At 38.5% G+C, this 22,261-nt stretch overlaps 1 protein-coding gene across 5 annotated transcripts in view; it reads left to right on the plus strand.

The window, feature by feature from the left end:
- Window positions 1-7,843, plus strand: part of Stim2 (stromal interaction molecule 2) — a 169,013-nt gene extending 161,170 nt beyond the window's left edge. For 3 of the 5 annotated variants that reach the window (XM_078021165.1, XM_078021166.1, XM_078021169.1), the window contains 3 exons: window positions 1,808-2,081; window positions 2,710-2,778; window positions 6,176-7,843. In XM_078021165.1, the coding sequence (XP_077877291.1) occupies window positions 1,808-2,081; window positions 2,710-2,778; window positions 6,176-6,653 (821 nt within the window). In that variant the 3' untranslated portion in view covers window positions 6,654-7,843. The remainder of the gene's footprint in view (window positions 1-1,807; window positions 2,082-2,709; window positions 2,779-6,175) is intronic. The other 2 variants (XM_078021167.1, XM_078021168.1) reach the window with 1 other exon arrangement.
- The last annotated feature ends 14,418 nt before the right edge of the window (window positions 7,844-22,261 follow it).

Raw genomic sequence — 22,261 nt, forward strand, 5'->3', positions numbered from 1 at the left:
ATCCCCAGCCCTATTTTGTATTTTATTTAAAGATAGGGTCTCACTGAGTTGCTTAGCTCTTCGCTTATGCTGAGGCTGGCTTTGAACTTGTAATCCTCCTGCCTTGGCCTCCATAGCCACTGGGATTATAGGCATGCACCATTGCTCCCAGCCTTAACTCATTCTTACTACTTTTTTATGCAGTATTTTTCATCTTTGTGGATAGCACTCATTTTTCCAAGCAATGGAGTGTGATTCCTTTCAGACTTTTCTGTCAGTCTTAACTGAATATTGCTTTTGTTGCATATTTCAAATAACCAGTGATTGCTGGGAATCACTGCAGTACCTACCGAGAATTGTAGAATTAAGTTATCTGTATAACAATGAACACAGTTTTTTTTTTTTTTTTTACTACTCACAAGACATGGTTTCTTTGGCAAAATGAGAATATCAGACTAAAGATTTGCAACATCTTTCATGCTTGAATCTATGAGTCATAAATTATAGGTGAAATAAATGCTAATGTTTGTGAAATTATAAATATTTTCATGTTATGTCATTTGTGTTTAGAAAAAGCCTTGCATGGTATTAAGGAAGGTAGTAAAAATTTAAAAATGTTTTTTAAAATTTTACCTTATTTTCCCGTCAGGCTATTTCTGTGATTATTTCTGATTCATCCATTGTTTTATTCTTTAAGCGTCCCTTTTTCCCGAGTACTGGGCTAGGTGTTATGATACAGTGTTGCATACAAAACACCATTATTGCCTTCCTGGAATTTATAGTGTAGTGGAGGACAGATGAGAGCCATGCACTGAGATGAGTTATGCGATGGATAACTATGCCATGGCTCCTCCTTCTTGAGGGAGAATTATAGGGCAGACCTTGATCTCAAACTTGAAGGGGCTGAAGGAACTGCCATTTAAGCAAATACCTACGATGGGAGGACAAGGGAGAGTTGGGAAAAGGAGTTCTCGAAGCAAGAAAATATGATACTTCTAAGGAGCCAAGTATATCCCACTGTTCCTATAACAAAAGAGAGGCACACTAACTTCAAAATAGAAGCTAGTTAGAACAATCTAATCCATAGTAAAGAGTTTGGTTTTTTTAAGGTAGAATGTCATTTTCCTTTTCCTTTTTAGAGTGATCACACAGGTTCAGTGCGGAGAAAACATTGGAGGGAAAAGATCAGTTAGGAGGTGGATAGAATAGTCCAGTATAGTCCATCAGCATGGAAATATAGGGGAGGGAACAGATCTGTGAGATGCCAAAGAGGTAGAATTAGACACTTGAAAGTTAACTTGACATGGATTATAATGGAGGAAGAAGGGTCAAAATTATATAGTCAAAAATATAGTTTACAATTCAGATAACCGGTTGGGTGGTAGTGTTATTTACTGGACATGGGACACAGAAGATGAAGTGAGTTTGGAGAGGCATATGTTGAATTCAGCTGGATATCTGTGGGATACCCAAGTGTCTGGTAGGCAGTTGGAAGTGAGTCTCTAAGTTCAGGAAAAAGACTGAACCTGGAGTGACAGATCTGGCCTAGGACTACAAATGAGAATTGAAATCATAAGAGTTACATTAAAAATTCATATGTTTATGTTCACTTCTGTTTAATTTTTAGACCTATTTTCATTTTTGTTCCTTTTATTATTTTTTAACTTTATTAATGTAGGTGGTAGAGAATGGTATGATTATATAATTACTTACTTCAATAAAGAAAGATTAAACAGTGAAATATCAGTGACATCAATTCTCTTGTGTATCTGTAGGACCATAAAGAGAGATTGGATGTTAAGAGTGTTCTTGTTTATCTGTTCTTCAGGGACCATGCCTAAACCTGTTGGGTCACTAGCCAGAAGCAGTAGTTTGTGTCGCTCGCGTCGCAGCATCGTGCCCTCCTCGCCACAGTCTCAGCGAGCTCAGCTTCCTCCACATGCTGCCCTTGCCTCACACCCTCGGCATTCCCACCAGCCTCAGCACACCCAGCACTCGTTGCCTTCCCCTGATCCAGATATCCTCTCAGTGTCAAGTTGCCCTGCGCTTTATCGGAATGAAGAGGAAGAAGAGGCCATTTACTTCACTGCTGAGAAGCAATGGTATTGGCAATGGGTAGATTGCAGCACATACTGCTTCTGGGCAGAATAGGGATGGGGCTGGGGGTGGGAGTGGTGCATTCTGTTCATGCTGTTGCATAGCAAGTTACCATACACTGTGGCTTCAAACAACACCCATTTGTGCACACTCAGCCAGCAAGTCAGAAGTGCAAGCCTGGTGCATCTACATTTTCTGTTTAGGGTCCCACAAGGCTAAAATCAACTGTTGGCAGGGCTGTGTTCTCATTTGGAAATCAGGGTCCCCTTCAAAGCTCATGTACTTGGGTAGAATTTAGTTCCTTTAGATTATAGGACTGAAGTCGTCTTCCTGTGCTGATCTCAGCAAGGGGCCAAGACCAGTGGCCAGTGAAGTGGAGCTACTCTCAGGCGCTAAGGGCTGCCCTCCATTCCTTGCCTGTGACTTCCATCTTCAAAGACAGTTACAGTGATTTCCCTTTTGTAAACTCTTTTGCTTGAATCTCCAACTTACTCCATCTCTGATTTCAAGACTCAAATTTACTTAGCTAGATAATAATCTCTCTGTATTAAGAGTCACTTGTTTGAGGCCTTAATTTCATCTGTAAAATCCCTTTACCACAGCATTTACATTTGTGTTTATTTGAATAATTAGGAGAAGGTGTGTGTACATCAGGAACTGGGAATTTGGAAGCCAACTCAGAATTCTGCCTCCTGTGGAGATGTAGGTAGATACTCCATCACTGCAATTTATTCTGAAAGAATAATTTAGGGTTTGTATTCCCATTGCAATTGGAGAGTTCAGTGCAACTTCTCTTGGTTAGCACTTCACTCTTAGCCTTTTGTATATCTTTGCAGTGTAACTGTAGTCTCCAACAGAATGTCTGTACTGACTGAACTGTGTGGCTTTTGTGTGGCTTCTGAAAACTGGTAGGAAGACTCTAGAGCTGTACTGTCCAGTAGGATTTCTTGCATTGATAAAAATGTTCAATCCTCATTTTAGATAGCAATGTCAAAAATTCACAGCTAGATCATAAATGTAAGAAAAATTTGATCCAAAAAATATTTCTTCCTCTTTATTTTTAGACTCTAAACTGTTGAATCTCCAGAATCCCTATAAAATAATAATATAGTTAATATTTGCTTATCTTTTATGTTCTATATATTATGTACATATCTACTCTTTTAAACCTTACCTTAGGTTATCTTTTCATACATGTGCTAAATTTTAATGAATTTAACTATATTTTACTCTGGGCGAAAAATAAATAGAAAAATAAAATAAATGGGGACTGGGGCATAGCTCAGTGGTAAAGTTCTTGCCTAGTATGCATGAGGCCCTGGGTTTGATCCTCAGTACTGCTAAAAATAAAAATAAAAAAAATTAAAGCTGTTAAAAATATAAATAGTACACATGATTAAGTTCAACCTTCAAAGAAAATATGCTGTAGAAAGAATGTAAATTTTAAGCTATACTATTCCTACACTCTTAAGTTTGACTATGTGGGAGAAGCAACAGTACATTAGATTATTATTTGTTTTGGAATTCAAATATTAAGATGAGAAATGACATTAGAAATCAATCACATTTTCTTCCTTGAACATAGAAAATTGAGACCTAGAGAAACTAGGTGATTTATCCAAGGTTTTATGGTTGTAAGGGCAGGACCAGTATGGGAATCCAGGTGTCTTAACTTAGATCAGTATTCTCTTCACTCATTATTTAGAGACTACTTTTTGGAATATTTTTAACCTAGCTTAGAATTTCACACACAAAGTGGAAAAGAAAGTAAATTTATAAGATTATAAATAAATCAGCTTTTGACTTTGGAAGCTGAACAGCTTCAGGGACTAGTGAGTTCAATTAATGGGCATTCACCCCATACAGATGCTTCATGGAAATGTTCCTACTAATGATTTATTTCTGAGAGTAGTCCTTTCTTCATATTTCAACTGCCTGATGCTTTCTGTAGTTCTACTCATTATCAAATTGTTGAAGCGCTTGAAAATTATGCAGCATATGTAGATGTGTTATATGAAAATGTTATTTAAGTCTTTATTAGCCCAGGGGATTTTGAACCTTCTGGGAGCTTATAGTAAAAATAATCTTTCCATATATGTAGGAATAAAGTAAATGGACATGAGCAATTAAATTCAGCAATATAATGTATATCTAAAATGATATTAACAGAAAATACTTGTCAAAGCTAAATGCCAGAGTAAACATGAATGTAAATATTATGCAAAGTGATAGTAATTATAGACCATCCAAAGACAGAGAGTGTTCATTCATTCATTCATTCTATAAATATGAATTTATTCCATGCTATGTGCAGGACACTGGTTAATAACTTAAGTTGCCAAAGCAAGTGAGATGATCCTGGCTTACTTCAGCTGTAGATCATAATCATAAAGGCTCTTGCCTTTCTGTCCCGTCCTTATCTCGCTTTATTTCTTTGACCAGTTACTTTTTGCCTAGACTCTACCTTTCATTTTATAAGCATTTTTTTTTTCATGAAGTGAACAGTATTCAGATTGGGCTCAATGCATTCCAAAAGTAAATAAGACATGGTTCCTGATTTTCAAGATCTCATTCTATGCATTCATCAATCCATCTGTTCCTTTGTTCAATGTATTTGTATTCATTACTCACTGTGAGCTGGCCACTATTCCAGTGCAGAGATTACAGAAGTTAAGAAGACCATCCCTCCTTATAGTTCCTTTCTTCTGGGTAGACTGACTATAAACTGGTTAATATAAAATATCTGTTACTGTTACATGCTAGGATGGTAAAATATGTAAAAGAAAAAAGAAAGCTGCTTCACATAGGGTACCTAGGGGAGTCGTCTCTGGGGAGAGAGTAGTAACCCGTATGACTTGGAGAAGTAAGCCATGTGGAAATAGACAGATGATACCAGGCAGAAACAAGTACAAAGCTGTGGAGATGTTCCAAGATGGGCATATTGGAAGAATAAGAAAGAGGCTGGGGTGGAGTGAGGTAGAGGAAGGGCATGTGACTGGAAAGAACCGGGGGCAGATGTAAAGGGACTCATATAGGCTTAGACAAGACTTTTACAATTTTACTCTGAGAGAGAAAGCATTGGAAAGCCTTGAACAAGTGAATAGTATGCTAACTTGAGTTTTGAAAAACCACTTTAATGGCTTGTAAAGAAGTAACAGAGGGAAGAACAAGCATGGAAGCAGAGAGACCAATTAGGAATCTGTTGTAATCATTTATGTGAGTTCATGATGGTTCTGGAAGATGGATGGCAGCAGAGGGGCTAATAAGGAGCAGTGAATTTGAAGGAATGACTGCTGCTGGGCTATGAACTTTAGTTTTTTATTTCTCTTTCCCTTGTGGAGAAAGGTTGGGGAGACATGCACAAAGGAATTAATCTTTGAAAATTTATTGAATATCTGCTTTTTAAAAAAAACTATAGAATTGCCTTTCACCCCCTATCCATTCCACTTCGCCACATCTCAACTCCTCGTCCTCCTCTTAGATCATAGAAATTACATATTTGTATAGTATATTCCTTTACCTCCTTAGGGAGCTATTATTTCATCAAGTTAAGATTAAAAAATTAAGAGACTAAAGCAGTGACTAAAATTCCATTTTTTTCATAAATAAGTACCAATTCTGTGGTTCAGAAAGAAAAGTACTGAAAAAAAACCCAGAAATTTTTATGTTAAAAAAATATATGATGGGCTGGAGCCAAAGCTCAGTGATAGAGCACTTGCCTAGCATGTGTGGGGCGCTGGGTTTGGTCTTCAGCACTACATAAAAATAAATAGAATAAAGTTCCATTGACAACTAAAAAAATAAAAAAATGATATCTTAAAATTTTCATTTCTCTGACAATTGTAAAAGGCATAGCTTATGTTATAAAGTTTCTTAGGTTGTAAGGTTTATGTGAAAAACAAAACATAACTCCTGAGTTTTAATAAGCTATGTTATTATATAAAGTTTAATTTTCTAATTTTTTAGAAATGTATATAGAATTGTAGCATTTCTTCTATGAAATTTTGAAAGAGAATTAATGAAAGTCATTTTCATTAGAATGCCTGCCGGGACTCTGAACAATATGCTCATTTAAACTTTTTACTGCTATCTCATTCAGGGAAGTGCCAGACACAGCTTCTGAATGTGACTCCTTAAACTCTTCCATTGGAAGGAAACAGTCTCCTCCTTCAAGCCTTGAGATATATCAAACATTGTCTCCTCGAAAGATATCAAGAGATGAGCTCTCCCTAGAGGATTCCTCCAGAGGAGATTCACCCATAACTGCAGATCTTTCCCGGGGCTCTCCCGATTGTGTAGGTCTGACAGAAACAAAGAGTATGATCTTCAGTCCTGCAAGCAAAGTATACAATGGCATCTTAGAGAAATCCTGTAGCATGAACCAGCTTTCTAGTGGCATCCCAGTGCCCAAACCTCGCCACACATCATGTTCTTCTGCTGGCAACGACAGTAAACCAGTTCAGGAAGCCCCAAATGTTACTAGGATAAGCAGCATCCCACATGACCTGTGTCATAATGGAGAGAAAAGCAAAAAGCCATCAAAAATCAAAAGCCTTTTTAAGAAGAAATCCAAGTGACCTGGCTGACTTGATGGAATTCTGTCCAGTGGCATCTGTAAACTTCTCCTACCCTCACTCCCTGCTTTTTGTTTTAATTTTAGGAATGTAACTCCATTGGGGCTTTCCAGACAGGATGCCATAGTGGAACGTCCTTAAGGGCAACTGTCTACTGTCTGCTTATTTAAGTGACTATATAATCAATTCGTCAAGCCAGTTATTACTGAAAAATCTTAAGAGATGAGACAGTTTACAGTAATTTCTGCCTATTTATTTCTGCTTTGTTGTTAGTGATGTGTATACAACATTTTGTTGAAAGCCACTATGGACTTACAAGCTTTAATGGACTAGTAAGCCAGCATGGGCTTGCAAAAATTTCTTGTTTACCAGAGCATCTTCTTATCTTTCCACAGAGCTATTTACATCATGGACTAAATAACTTAAAAGACCTAAAACTAATTGCACTACTCTTTTCCAGACTGGGAAAAAAAAAAATGTCTGCAAGTGAAACTGTATAGAGTTTATAAAATGACTATGGATAGGGGACTATTTTCACTTTTAGATCAAAATGGGTTTTTAAGTAGAAACTAGAGTTTCTAATTGACTTGATTTCTGGAAATGAAAACCCACGCTTTTATTATGGGATGCTTCTTTAAATGCATTTATTATTATAAAGTTTCAAGTCCTGCTGTAAAGATCATGTTGTTTTGTTTTCCCCAGGGCTTTCACTGTGATTTACTGCATTGCAGGCTGTATGATAAATTAGAAATAATTTAAAGAGAGAAGGCTCTTGATTCCTTATGCAAGTAAAAGAGTTGAAACTTGATTGAAGGACTTAAAACATTCACAAGCTGAAACTGATGTCGGGATGTGGGGGTTTCGGCACTTGTTTACAGACTTTGAATAACGACAAAGGATTTATGGCTTGTGAAAAATTTGTACTGTGGAAAAGATAATAAATTGGAGACATTATTGTGTGGGATTGTGTTGATCTTTGTTGATAACACTCCTCAAAAAACATTTATCTGTTTTCTGGAGAGCTTTGTAAGCTGTCTTGTTGCTTAATTGCAATTTAAGAAATAGTGATGTTTGGAAGTAAGTTGTCAACAAATGTCTTTCTATTTTATATTGTTTGTCATATTTTTATGTAGTTTGAAATGTTTAAATGTTCTAATATCAAGATTAACAAATATAAATTTATGGTGCATTTAGATTGTGTTGTATTAATTTGTAAAGTTCGGTGTTTATTAAATCAGTAGATTGTTATAGGCTAGCTTTATTGTGAGAAATGTCTCATACAGCAACAGAGAACATTAACATTTGGGTTTCTGCTTATTACATCTTAAAAAATTAGTCAAAAATGATCGGGTTAATGCAATGTGGAGGGTGTTTGGGTGAGCAATTCAATAAGTATTAGTTAGAGTAGTTTTTCAGCATTATAAGTAACATACATAATGTTTAACCCAGTGCTGTTTAGGTGAAGATGCTGATTGATAAGCAAGAGGTTACTTTGACATTTGCCCCAAAGAAATGCTTTAATTACTAAGAATGTGAAGAATTTCAGGAAATCTCCTGTAAACTGGGATTGTTTGTTTTCCTTGGTCCTATTGTCAAAAACTGTTAATTAAGGTCTTAAATGATGTTTACATAGGCTGATACTTACATTTTTAACAGACCAAGTCCTGTTAAGGGCAGAAATTGATTGAAATGAATTCATGATTTTTACTAATAATAAGGTTAAGTAATCTGAAAGGTAGAGTTTAGGAACTCAGATCTAAAGTTGTTTAAGAAGAGGAAAAATTGTACATAAGTAATTTAAAAGTGTCCTGGAAAGTTTATTTAGAGAAGAAATACCTTTTTTTTTTTCCTTACAAAACGGAAGGAGTTCTTCCCTTTGAAACTTGCAGAAGGAATGGGAGCTTTGTAGTCTGATGATGGGGAGGTCAAAGCCACTGGAGCCTGGAGTGAAGCTGGGAGAAGAGCTGCCACCCAGGGCTCTGCCTTTCCAAGCTGGAGCGGTGCCCTGGGTCAGGCTGCCCTTCTGCTTAGGCTTCAGGGAGTCCTTGTTTAAGTGCTGCTTTTCATACACTTGTTTATAAACAGATTCAGTCAAGGGGTATTTACTGCTTTGTGGTGTTTGTAATATTTATTTTGCATTAATACAATATTCTATATTTGTAAACGTAACAGAAAATAATTGAGCTTTGGAAAGCCACAATAATTTCTGTATTATTTATATGTGAAAAGTTGGGCATTTCTATAAATTTTTAAAGTTACCCACTTGTTGCCTTATTTTAACCTTTCAAAATTATGGTGTTTTCCTGGTTTGAAAAGTAATACCTTCCATACTATTAAAAAAAACCCAAAACTTCAGTGATAGAAAAGTATAAAGAAGAGAATAACAGCAAGCAGACCAAATTCTACTACCTAAAACAAAATTTTTTAGTATTTTGGTCTGTTTTCTGTTATTTCACATAATTGAAATCATACTATACATTTACTATAGCTATGCTTTTTCACTTAATAAAAACATTTCTCCAATATCATTAACAACTCTTCATGAACATTTTAATGACTGCATGATAATCTGCCATTGTATGGATTTGCCGTACTCTTTTTTTTTTTTAATACCTTTATTTTACTTATTTATTTTTATGTGGTGCTGAGGATCAAACTCAGGGCCTCACATGTGCTTGACGAGCACTCTACCGCTGAGCCAAAACCCCAGCCCATGCCATACTCTTTTTTTAACATTTGTCTGCCATGAAACATTACGCCATACCAAATTTATGTGAAGTATTAGCATTTAATGTTTATTGAGCACTCTTTGCATGCAGTATTTGAAACTCCAATATGTATTCTGATTTAATCTTTACACCAACCCTGTAAGGTAGGTGTTTTTTAAAATATTTTTAAATCATCATTTTACTGATGCAAACAGTCCACAGAATGAATAATTTGCTGACGGTCACATATCTAGTAAGTGGTAGAGCTGAATGCTTACCTCCTAAGTCATACTGCATTCATTCTAATCAATATGTTGATTTTTTAGGATATCTTTAAAAAGAAATATGTAGAAAAGTATAAAGATAACTGTAGTTCATATGTTTATATATATTGTACTTCTGTATGCACACACACACGACAGACAGTTTGATGGATAGAGGAGGTAGGAGCTGGGCACACACACACAACATCTCACATGCATATGTTGGGTGTAACAAGTTTTAGGGTTTCTTATCCGCATAGCTATGTGAATATCCATTTCCCACGATACAAGGGTGTATAAATACTCTTTTCCACACCATCATTTGGTTAAAACTTTGCTAATCCAATAGGTAAATAATGTCTAATGAGTTTGGAAATTTTTTAAATGTTTTATTATCTTTGTATATGTTTCATTTCAATGACTTGTCCATGTTTTTTGCCCATTAAGTTCTCGGGGTCCTAGTGTATTCCTAAATCTTGTATACAGTCTTTCATATGTAGTTGTTGTGTTCTCCATTTACCATCTAAGTTAGTGATTTTTTTATTGTGTATGCATTTTTCATACTTGTTTAAAAGTAAGTGAAAGCAAAACTAGGTTTAATTTAGGTTTATTGATTTCTGCTTTTAGGTCTTGAAGAGTTTCATCTTGTTTATATGGACAAGGTAGATTTTTCCCAAAAAATTATGTGTAGGACACAATACAGGTTCTTCTTAATCCATTAAAAAATGTTTAATAGTCTATTATGTACAGAGTAATAAGCTCTGAAAGTTTACAGGTAATGTGGTAGGCAGGTGCTTACTTTAAAGGAGCTTGGTATCTAATAAGGGACACAGATACTTTTATGTGGTAGAAATGTAAAATGAATGTTGGAAGTTGGGGGTTCATGGAGAGAGAGATTATATAGGTAAAAAGTATTTATTAAAGGTAATTTAACTTAATGGTCATCTTTTATTGAGGACATGGAAAGCTTGGCCATGGTAGGAACAAAGGACTGAGAGCAAGTTCATTTTAGGGCTTCTTCTGATTAGTAGTATGATTTCAGCAAGTGAGCTTGCAGTTACTAGTTTCAGCAAACTGTACCATAATAGCAGTTTAGGCATTATTTAGGGGTAAGTTGTTTGCCAAAAACACAGCATCTGAGCAATCCCATAGAAGCCTGGACTGTGATGAGTGAACACTGTTGCCTTGCCACTTCCCCAGCCCTCACACAGGCAGTTTTTGTTGAAAGACACTTATCTGGGCAGGCTTGAGTCTTATCTTGAATCAATTGATGTCAAGTGGGCTTCAGGCCATGTTGTAGGATTTCACCTGAGTCCCAAAATCTAGTTTATTGGAGTTCCTGGTAAGTCTCCCAAGTGGCTCTCAAAGGGTTCTCTCTGCGCCCATGTTTGTTTGTAGGCCCAGACAGAAAAGAGAGAGAGGCCTCCATCCAGATCTTGATGTATTAACGGTGTGCTGGGATTGAGACAAATTCCTAAGTTAGAGTTCTGACTGCCAGAGCTCCCAGCATTCTCGTGATCCAGTTTTTACTGAGTCTGCTGCAATGTTCATCAGCCTCCAGAAGTGGGGGCAGGGAGCAGTAAGCTGTAGGCATGCTCCAGGGAATCACCCTGGCTCAGCCTGTCCAGATTTCCAGTCCTTTAAGCAGTAGCTAAGCTTCTGCCTCCTGTGGACATGCCATTTGGCCTGGACAGGTTCTAACTTCCTATAAATCTAGTCTCTAGGAAATCTTATGTGGGCCAAAACAGTTCTTGATCAGTTGCTTCAGATTGTGTTGTTAGTTTCAAATAATTTTGTTATGTAGCAGACATCCAGTGTTGCAGTTTTCTTAATAATACCTTGTATTTATTCCAAAACACAACCTCTTTAATTGAAGCATCTTAACTTTAAAACCTTCACAGAGGTTAATTTTTCCACCTGTGAGAATGTTAGCTGAATCCCTCTTACCCTCTGGCCCCAGGGGTTGGTGGCACCAGTGTGTAGGGAGATTGAAGGTCAGCACTACAGGGCTGGGAAAAGGTTTCCAAAACAAGAATGTGGCTTTTTAATTTTATTTTTCTTCATAGAAACTATTAATGTGCAAGATGTGCATCTGTAGCCCAAAAGTACATGACAAGAAATTAAAGCAGGTTTGAATAGGGATAAAATGAAGACCAGTGCAATGCCAGAAATTGCCTTTGAACTTTAACAGTGAAAAACGGAAATTGGAAGTTAGAGTGGACCTGGGATCATGAGAAATCAGGGATGGAAAGAAAAGGGGAAGGGTGCACTGAGTGGCAAATCACCAAAGCTTGTCCATTAATTTTTGAATATTTCAGTCAATGCCTCTTCTGTATCTATTCTGGGGCCTTCCCTTCTTCAATTTTTATTTTATTAACTTCAAAAAGCTAAGTGAATTCAGCCTCACACCATCATCCTTTTGTTGGTAAATTTTCTAAGTGGCACAGTGGATTTTCTCTGAATAAAATATAAACTGAACAGAGACTACCAGGACCTTAATGTCCTGAGCCCTGCCTACTGCTCTGGCCTCGAGGTCTGCTGTTGATGGACATGCCCTAACAGAACTTCATGCAGTTACAGAATGCACCGGGCTGCTTCTCACCCACCTCCTTGACTATGCTGGCTGCTGCTTTTGCTTGCAGTGTTCTCTCCCATCTTGGATAACCTTTAGCTCAGCACGGGGATATCCAGGAAGCTTGACATACAGGCCTCTAGTCTGAGTAAGATTTCACTTTTGTGAATGTCCAGAATTTTTATTACAGCACTTGTCACAGCACATTACAATGACCTATTTACTTGTTTGTCCTTCGAACCTTACCTTAGCTTTGAACTCTGAAGGGATGGCATTTTCAGCACTGAATACCTTACATGCCTGATGAATAAATAAATGAATGAATAATGCACTATTGCTGCATTCAAGTTCCAGGTTGTTGAGGGCCTTGACAAATTTAACAATTAGAAAACAGTTCAAGACTATTTATAATATAGGTGAGCATTATACACTGTATTTTCTCTTAGCATCTGTTACTAAGCTAGATAGTTGGATTTAAGCTATTTAGTGACTAGTTTCCAAATGGAGGGGATCAAGTGTCAGGGTGAGGATGAGTAGCGGTTTCAGGGAGTTAGTGAGCACCCTAAGGAGACTATGGGTGCAGTGGGATGTCAAAGGCTTGGTACCAGCTCAGGCTGCCACTGCAAAATAGTGTCTGCTGCAGGTCTTTGCTGCATGCTCATGTGGCAGAGAAGATCAAGATCGATCTCTCTCTGTGTCTCTTCTCTTCTCTTCTCTTCTCTTCTCTTCTCTCTCTCTCTCTCTCTCTCTCTCTCTCTCTCTCTCTCTCTCTCTCTCTCTCCAGCTTACAAGACTACTATTCTTACTGGATTAGGACCCTACTTTTAATCACCTTGTAGGCCCTGTCTCCAGGTAAAGTCCCTTGGGTTTAAGGGCTTCCATGTGTATCTGGGCTGGCAGCAAAATTCAGTCCACAGCAGTTTCCATAATGTGGTCATGCTTCTCAAATCAGTGGCACAAGTGGGAACTTTCTCAAAATTGATGTGCAGGGAGTCTATCTTGCATGTTTCTGTTTTGATTTATTCTGGGCTGGGGACTCAGAATTACATTTTCTAAAAATCTCCTTGGAATGATTTTGTTTGTACCAGGAGCATTTACTACATCTATGCATTTTGTTCTTGCCCTGTGAGCTAGAGGCTCTCTTCCCTTCCCCTCCACTCCTCTTCCCATCTGGGAAATATTTCCTCCCCTCTTTGCAACATCCTCTGGGATCTATTTTTCCCATAGGAGGAATCTGGGGGAACCCAGCATGTTCTGGAGCTACATGGGAAGACCAGCTGACCTGCTTTTCCCTGCACTCACTCTGTGTCATCTGTCCTGCTTGGCTGACTGTGGAACAAACTGAACTCTCCCATGCATGGCTGTGTAGGCATGGAGCGTGCCATTTTATCAGATAGGTCACAGGGTCTAGACTTAGAGGAGGAAGAGAAAGGGCAAAGGAAAAGTGACATGTGCCTGTTGGTGCTACTCCTTTGTAAAATGCTGTCTAGGAACCCTCCTAGACAATGACCTCTCTTTCAAACTAATGGGCCAGAACTCTGTCATACAGCCATCCTCAGCCAGAGAAGCTGTGAAGCACAGTGGGCTGGCATTGATTGATGATTGATTGACTTACACACTGCTGACATCAAACACAATTTCTACTGATAAAGAAAAGGGAAATGGGTTTGAGTGAAGAAATAGGCCCAGGGACAAGCTGTGTTCTCATGTCTAACTTCACCTGGGAATGCTGTTCTCTAGAGCTGTGTTTGGCACATGCAGGTTCATTCAGGTGAATATAGGGAGCGTCACTGGACATGTGCATGGACTTGAGATAAATTTTAAAGTTCTAGTGGACCATTGTATTCATGAGTTTCACAAATGTGGGACCAATTATCAATTTACCAACTATGGACTGAAGATATGTTTTAACAAATTGCTTCGGAACACATACATATTTTCCCCAAGTCATTCCCCCCCAGTATAACAATTATTTATATAGCATTCATATTGTATTGGTTGCTATAAGTAATCTAGAAATAATTTAAAATATACAGAGGACATGCATAGGCTATATGCAAATACTATTGCAGTTTTATATAAGGAACTTGAACATCTATGGATTTTGTCATCTGTGGGGGTCCTGAAACCAATTTCCTGAAGATACTGAGGGACCACTGTATGTGAGTTTCCACCATGGGCCAGGAACCATTCTATATACTGGGAGTATATCAGTAAAGAAAGAAGACAAAATCGCCCACACTTGTGGGGCTTGCATTCTAGTGGGGGAGAAAAGAAACAACTGAAATGTGATATGTCAGATGAGGCAATGTGACATGTCAGATGAGGCTGGGGGGATGGGTTGCAATTTTAAGCTGGGTAGTCAGAGAAGATCTACATTAAGATTTTGGCATTTGAGTCATGACATGAAGGCTCTGAGGGGCAGAGTCATGCAAATGCCTGGGAAAGTGCATCCCAGGACGAGCAAACAGGGATGGCAGGCACCAAGGCCCTGGGCGGTTCTCTGTATTCCCAATTTATGTTTATTTGATGGATTTGTGACAGTTTCTATGTTACCTTTTCCCATGGACATTGGTACATTTGAATGAGCAGCTCTGCAGTGGCACCTGCTACTTTCTTCCCCCTTTGGAAAAAAATGTGCCTCAGGGCACATGTTGACAAATTGTTCTAAGTGCCTTTTCCCATCCCTCCCCCAAGTCCATTTCCTTGTTCTTCAGGGCTACTTGCTGTAGTAATTATGAACATGGATTTGAGAACCTGATGGGTCCGCCTGTGATGCTGATCAATTCCCTATCTCCCTCTCAGAACCCGTGTCCCCATCCTGGAAGCAGGGATTCAGAGCCACTTCACTGTTGAAGAATGTCACATGTGATGAGGAACACAAAGGGCCAACCAGTTCTAGGTTTCTCACAGGCTACTTGACTATACCCTTCGGCTCTTCCTTGTGACCTGTAGCCCCTGGGTCACAGAGATTATCTGTTCTAGTGCTGTCCCTGTGGGGGCAAACAAACAAACAAACAAACAAACAAAAAACCCAAAACAAAAAACTTTTTACTCCTTACTGATGTGTGAGAGCCCCATGTCACATCGATGCTCTTCAGTGAAGTCATGTTTGCCAGCCTGTCACACCTCACCTCAAAGTTTTCTGAGAGTCTAAAATGAGACCTTTACCATATGATTGGCAGCTGTCAGTGTGTTCATGCTGACAGCTTGTCATCGTCTGGCTCTGTTCACTTGTGCACTTGTCCCTGCCTCCCACCAGGCTGAGGCCCCCCTGTCGCTCGCTCAGCTCCTGTCTTCCCAGTCTGTCATGGATCTGACCCTCTTGTTTCCACCCACGCTGTGTGTCCTCAGACACACCTGGCCTTCCTGCCTCCCTTTCCTACCTGAATTCCACAATTCCTTTTGGCAATCCCCCGTAGCTCCCTCCTCCTCATTCTTGACTTCTGCTAGTGAAGGAAGTTAGTGAAGCAAACTCTGTCATTAGCTCTGGCCTTTATTTGTCCCATCATCTTGCTTTCTGATTTCTATCAGTGATATTGTATCCTTACTATATCTTCACATCACCTTCCTCATGCTGAGTAACTGGTAGCTTTTTTGGTGGGCATATCTACAAATTCTTGTCCTTAACTTATAAAGTTTTACACACATACACACACACACACACACACACACACACACACACACACACACACATACAGAGCCATCCTTCTCTCTTTCTTTACCATCCGAGGAAAAGTTATTTTTCTAACCAAGAGTCATTCAGCCAGTTATGTTTTGAATTTTGTGTTCTGTTTCCTTTTCTGAGCAATCTCAGAAAATGGTCTCATAATCTCACTAATGGTTTCATCTTTACTGTATTTTTAAAAGTATATACAAAGCAAACCCTTCAAACCCTAACCTTCAGGTTATAATACCTTGATTTGTATCTCACTAAGAATGGATTTTACCTTAATTCCTTTCAAACAAGAATAATCTACACTTTACTATCATTTTTCTACTCTTAACATCTACACTTACAAAGTTGAAAAATATCCAAAATCATAAGTCCAATATGGCACACACACTCCCTGAGCATGAGAAGAACCTGGGAAGGCCTGCTAGACAATGTCCACACAGCATGGAGGCCTGTTTCCAGACTTTGGACACTTTTTTTTTTAACCATCCCATGTGATCATAAATGATTCATGAAGATTAGTTTTGATCTCTCTTATGGTTTAGATCTGTATTGTCCCCAAAGTCCCATATATTAAAGGCTTGGTCTCCAATCCAGCAAAGTTCATAGATGGGGCTTTTAGAGTAGTTGGATCATGAGGGCTCTGTCCTCATCAGTGGATCAATCCACTAACTGCTGTGTGGACTCTAAGAGGTGGGGCCTAGCTGGAGAAGCTAAGTCCCTGGGGATATGCCCTGGAAGAGTGTTATTGTGCCCGTCCCCTTCCTCTTCTTTATCTCTTTCCTTCCTGGCTGCCATGAGCAGAGCAACTGTCCTTCACCACGCCCTTCTGCCATGATATTGTGCCTCACCTCAGGCCTAAAGCCATAGATCAAGCTAATCATAGACTATGCCATGAGTCAAAATAACTCTTTCCTCCTTTATATTCTTTATGCCAGATCAATTTGTCACAGCAATAAGAAGGTGACTAACACAATCACAAATGCTGGTTTCACTTTACTTTGTTGTGATTAATTTAGTGAAACAAGAAGTATTTATTAATATACCTATATTTCCTTGAAATAAATGGTCAGCAAATCCAGTGTTATGTGGTGTTAAGCAACTATTAAGGCAAAAAAATCTAAACTTTGTCATGAGAACTCACAGGGAATTGAGTATATTTTCAATAGACTCTATTATTTCAGAGAAATTCTTATTGCTCTTATTGTGGTCAGGTTCTGAGGCTAGAAAACTGAACACAAGAAATTAATTTCCAGCAGTTTTGCCTGGAGTACCTATAAATGTGGATGGGTTTCTGTCTCCTTGAGCTTCTCTCCCCAGCCCATCTGCTGCAGGACTTGGTCTGCTAGGAAGTGATTCTCTCCACTACCTGAAAGTTCAGGACCACAAAAGCTTCAAGATAGACTCGTCTTCTGGGATAGTTCTGTGGCCTTGGTTTCAACTACAAAGCACAGCTCTTGTTCCCATTAATTCTTCTGACTATATCCTGGTTAACAAAGATAACAAGAACCTTTTCTCAACAACTACCTTGCTTTTAAGTGCTAAGGGATTTAGTAAAATGTATTTAATTCTAAATTTTGAGATGTCAGTGAAAACAAAACACTATTTAAATGATATTTCATTGCAGTATGAAAAAGCATAGTCTAAAACAGGGAGTCAGCAAACTTTTCTTACAACAGGCCATATGGAAAATGTTTCTAGTGTTATGGACTGTGGGTCTTCAATGTAAGATCTGAGCTCAGATCTGCCATGGTAACTTGAGAACAGCCACAGACAACATGTAGACAATAAGCATGCTGGAGTTGCCTCCTGTGGGCTACATTTGACCCGTTTAGTCATGGACCATGGTTTGATGATCCCTGGTTTAAACAAAGGTTAACTATAAGTCAAAAAAGGAAGATATAGGACTTCATTATATGCCAAAGAAAATAGAACATCAAAAATAATACCAATACACAGTAAATGAATAATATCCCAAACCAAATAACTATAATTACATTCATTTTATCAGTTCACTCAGTTCTGTGTAGTTACAGGTTGAGCATAGCTGGGATTACATAGGACTGAATGCTAAAATCTAAAATCCAAAATGCTCCAAAATCCAAAACTTTTTGAGTGGTGACCTCATGTGAAAATTCCACACCTGGCCTCCTGTGATGAGTTACAGTCAAAATGCAGCTACCACACTAAACATATTGTGTCGAATGGTATATGTGAAACATAAATGCAGCTTTGTGTTAAACCTGGGCTCCATCTCAAAGATATTTCAGGATGGGTATGCAAATACAAAAATTTGTGTATTCCCAAATTAAAAGAAAAAAAAATCTGAAGTCTGAAACACTTGTGGCCCCGAACATTTCAGAGAAGGGCTAATCCACCTGTATTTCTTGCTTCACTTTATCTTGGGTTTGCATTCTGCTTTTTCAAAGTCACTGCTTCTGTATAGGAAAAGAAAAAAGAAAAAAAAAAAAAGATTTCTAGAAGTTGGGAGTCACTCCCAAGCTATCTCAGTGGCATGAACTTGGAAGCCTGCACCCATGAGTGCCTGACTTAACACATCACCAGGTTAAAAGACCTGTCTCTTTCATTGTGGTGAAACTCAGTCCTCATTTGGAGGATGTTGGCTTTTGTTAAAAGTCTGCTTTTAGCTTGTTGTTCTAGTGGAACCCTCAGGTAAATAAGAGAGGGAAGCCAGAAGCAGAAGTTGATTACAGACTGAATGGTGGAGGCACAATTTTTTTTTAAAATTTCCCCAACATAACCAACAATAGAAAAAAGGAGGAGGAGCCAATCATCTATACAGATATAAGGAACAACTGTTTTTGACAGTTTTGGGTGAATGTTTCATGAACAGGTCAGAACACATGGCAGGAAGGACACTCTTTAAATGCACACTCTTAGAGAAACATATCACCTAGAGAAAGCTTGAGCTTCTCCTTTGTTTGACAACTTTTCCAATTAGCTCTCAGGTATCTCTTACCTTCATTTCCCCCCATGAACGAATCCCTTGCTCTTTTATTAACTGTGTGTTTTCTCTGAGAAATTATATTCCCCTTGGTGTAATGTCAAGTGCCATATACTGACAATTCATATTTGTATACATCTCACCTCATAATCCACCTCCTGCACATCTCCTCCTGTAGGTCCAGCCACTAAAATTTAACCTGTTCAAAGTGGAACTTGTTGGGCCGTACATTTCTGCCCAAATAGTGTAACCAGTCTTCCACAAGTAGATGGAACATATAGAGCAATATGTATGAGGAAATTAGTTTACTTTGAAACCAGACTATGTTCTTTGCAAGAGGAGAAACAGACCATGTGAACCATATTGTGGGAGCATTTTTTTTTTGAACTTGAGCGCAGTTGGCAGAGGATAAGATTTCCCATGGCTTTGCTGAGAGCTAACCAGCATATATACAAAGTGCAACTTCCAAAGGCCTGGAAGAGACTGGCTTTGGGTTGGCTAGAAGTGATGTGCTTGCTGAGAGACATTCGAGTTTTGGCCAATCCAGAACGACGTGTTGGCATTGAATACTTCAGGCATTTAGTTGAGACTGCGTAAAGGCCTCTGGCTGGGAGGAAGGACCACATCCTAGAGCTGAGGTTAGGAAATATGGCCAACTCAGGCTGCGGCTTTGCTTTTGTGCATACCACAGGCTAATCATGGTTTTTACATTTTAGAAATAGCAGGAGCATCAGGAGAGGGTAGAGCATGAAGAGAAAGAAGAGGAGGAGAAGAAGGAGGAAAAGGAGATAGAGGAGGAAGAGGAGACCATATTTGGCTCACAAAGGCTAAATAAAACATGAACTGCCTGGTCCTGTAAGGCAGGGTCTAGCAAACAAGAAGACAGCAGGGAACCAAAAAGGAAAGACTGGGAAAATAGGGAAAAAATAGCAATATAATACAAACCCAATCATATTAATAATTTACTTAAGGTAAACTGACTAAATCAACTTTTAAGAGGTTGAAACTGTTTGACTAGATAAAAAAACGTATGTTCTTTGAAACATAAGCTGCTCATGATTGATGCAAAATTACAAAGGAGGGGAAGCGATGTACTGTGACATTGTAGGGTAAGGACACTTGTGCCCTTGAACCAACCGGTTTCACAAAGAGTGGACTTCAGGACCAAGATTATTCATTCCAACATTTGAACAAGGGAAGCTTCATAATGAGGAAAGGGTTATTTACCAGGAAATTACACACATCCTAAATATGTATGTATGTAAATGATAACAGAACTTTGAAAATACATGTAAGGAAAACTCACAGAATTAACAAAGCCACAGTTATAATGGAAGATTTTAACACCCTTCCTTCACAAATTGATGGAACAAAAAGCTTTAAAAAAAGATCTCAGAAAAAGAAGAGAAAGTTGGAGGGATGGGGTGAGTTGCCATCGCTACCCAGGACTCTCCCTTCTGGTCTCTCCCCCTACACGGGTGCGGACTGTTCTTCCTTAACCCTTCTGCTCATCAGCAGTGGGAGGAACCAGCTCAATGCACATGGCCTTGTTCTCTTTGTTCTGTGGTGGGATAAGCCTTGCAACTATTTGGTCAAGAAGGAAAACAGAACTGAGAGAGCAACATCCCTCCTGGCCTGGGGTTTGGATCGTGACCTGCAACAATTTATTTGCTTAATAGAGACACACACCAAGCCTGGCATCACTGTGTACACACATTTGTTTTTCTCTGATTTCCTTTGACTATTTGATATTTTAATCATTGTTATGATTTTTTTCCCCTCGCTCATTGTGATGATTTAAAATCAGTAATACAACAAAAGCCCTTGTTTTCCTCTGACAGTTCCTGTCTTTGGCTATTATTTTATTTATCTATCATTTATTTCTGGTGCTTCCTTCTTTCTATTCCTCCATTGCGTCTTCTTGGGGGAATTTCTCAGGTGTTGATTCAGTTTGTGGTGAGTGGGGAAATAGCATTTGCATGCAGATGCTTGTGCACTTGTTCATTAGGTCCTAGGCCACAGAGGCCTATGAATTACAAAAGGCAGGATCACTAAAGCTAATGTTGTGTTAAAGTCTTGTCGCCTCACTTGACTAGGCTGGTATTTCAGTGGGTGGCACGAAATCTCACTTAATAAATTTTTAAGCAGGTAACAACCTTCTAGGTTACTTCTTTTCTCATTTGCCAATATTCACCCACAATATTTTTTTTTCTTTCATTTTCAAAGTCATAGACTGGCTGCCCTTGGAGCCAAAAGCTAGCCTTAGGCATATTTCATTCTGATGCTACAGTTCAATTTTTGAAAAATTTGCTCCATTAAAATAACTGGAGGTCTCACACACATGTACAAAATTTCAGTTTTTCTTAAATAAACAAAACAAAATAATATAAAAAAAAAATAGAAGATCAGGCAATATTAAGACTTGGCCTGCTGATTTCATTTGGGTTCCTGATGAGTGGATGTTGAGTTTGTGATGATTCAAATCTGATTTTCTTCCTGCACACTTCAGCACCTTACAGTTCAGAGAAGTGAAGAAAAATTTGGAGATCTTTGATCTAGGAATTGCATTATTTAGACATCCGAGTCTCCTTTCTTATCATTATCACGTATACCAGGCATCCCCTTATTATGGCTGTTTTACACATTTGTAAGAAAGCAAAGAGAAATAAGGAGCGGGCTGTGGGTCCTCACAACATCCTCTAGATGGCAGTATTGCACTAGTGTTATCTCAGCTATTCCTCATTCCAGCAGCCTTCAAATTGCTAATTATATAATTTTTCAGGGGGAATAATTTTTGTTTCTAAATTTATTAAAGTATTTTTTCAATAATGCCAATTTTTTTTCAGTAATCAGGTAGAGTCTATAAAGTTGCAATTTTCAAAAGAACAAATGACGAATCCTTTTACCCCCTCTTTGGAGCTTCCTGGGTTGATAGTAGAAACAGAGCATATTGCAACGTAAAATTGTCATGATTATGCGGGCTGTTCATTTAGAGCTTGCCTTTGCACATGCATTCAGCTGCTACATCTGTTGTGCACATTGGAAAAATAGCCCCTTCCCTGTACAGTTCGAAACATCAAATGTTTCACATTTGGAGCAATTTCTTTATTTTGTTTTGTTCATAATGAATGTTATTCACAAATATGGGAAGCAAGGGAGCAGGCAACAGTCTGTGTGACAAGAGGAAGGCTCTTAGAGATGTCCATCCACACAAGCAGACAAATGTGAGCTCTGTGCCGGCCTCATGCATAACCAAGGCAAGTGCTGTGAAGGGAAAGTTGTGTGTGTTAATTAGATTAATGGTTTGCGAACAAATCCATTTTGGAGTAGCTAATTAAATATTTCAATTTGAGTTATTTTGTGTAATTTGCTTTGGTAGGCGACAGATAAATATTGAGTATTCAATTTTATCTTCCAGCACAACCCA

This window comes from Ictidomys tridecemlineatus, chromosome 9 (assembly GCF_052094955.1).
Source record: "Ictidomys tridecemlineatus isolate mIctTri1 chromosome 9, mIctTri1.hap1, whole genome shotgun sequence".
Taxonomy (NCBI): Eukaryota; Metazoa; Chordata; class Mammalia; order Rodentia; family Sciuridae; genus Ictidomys; species Ictidomys tridecemlineatus.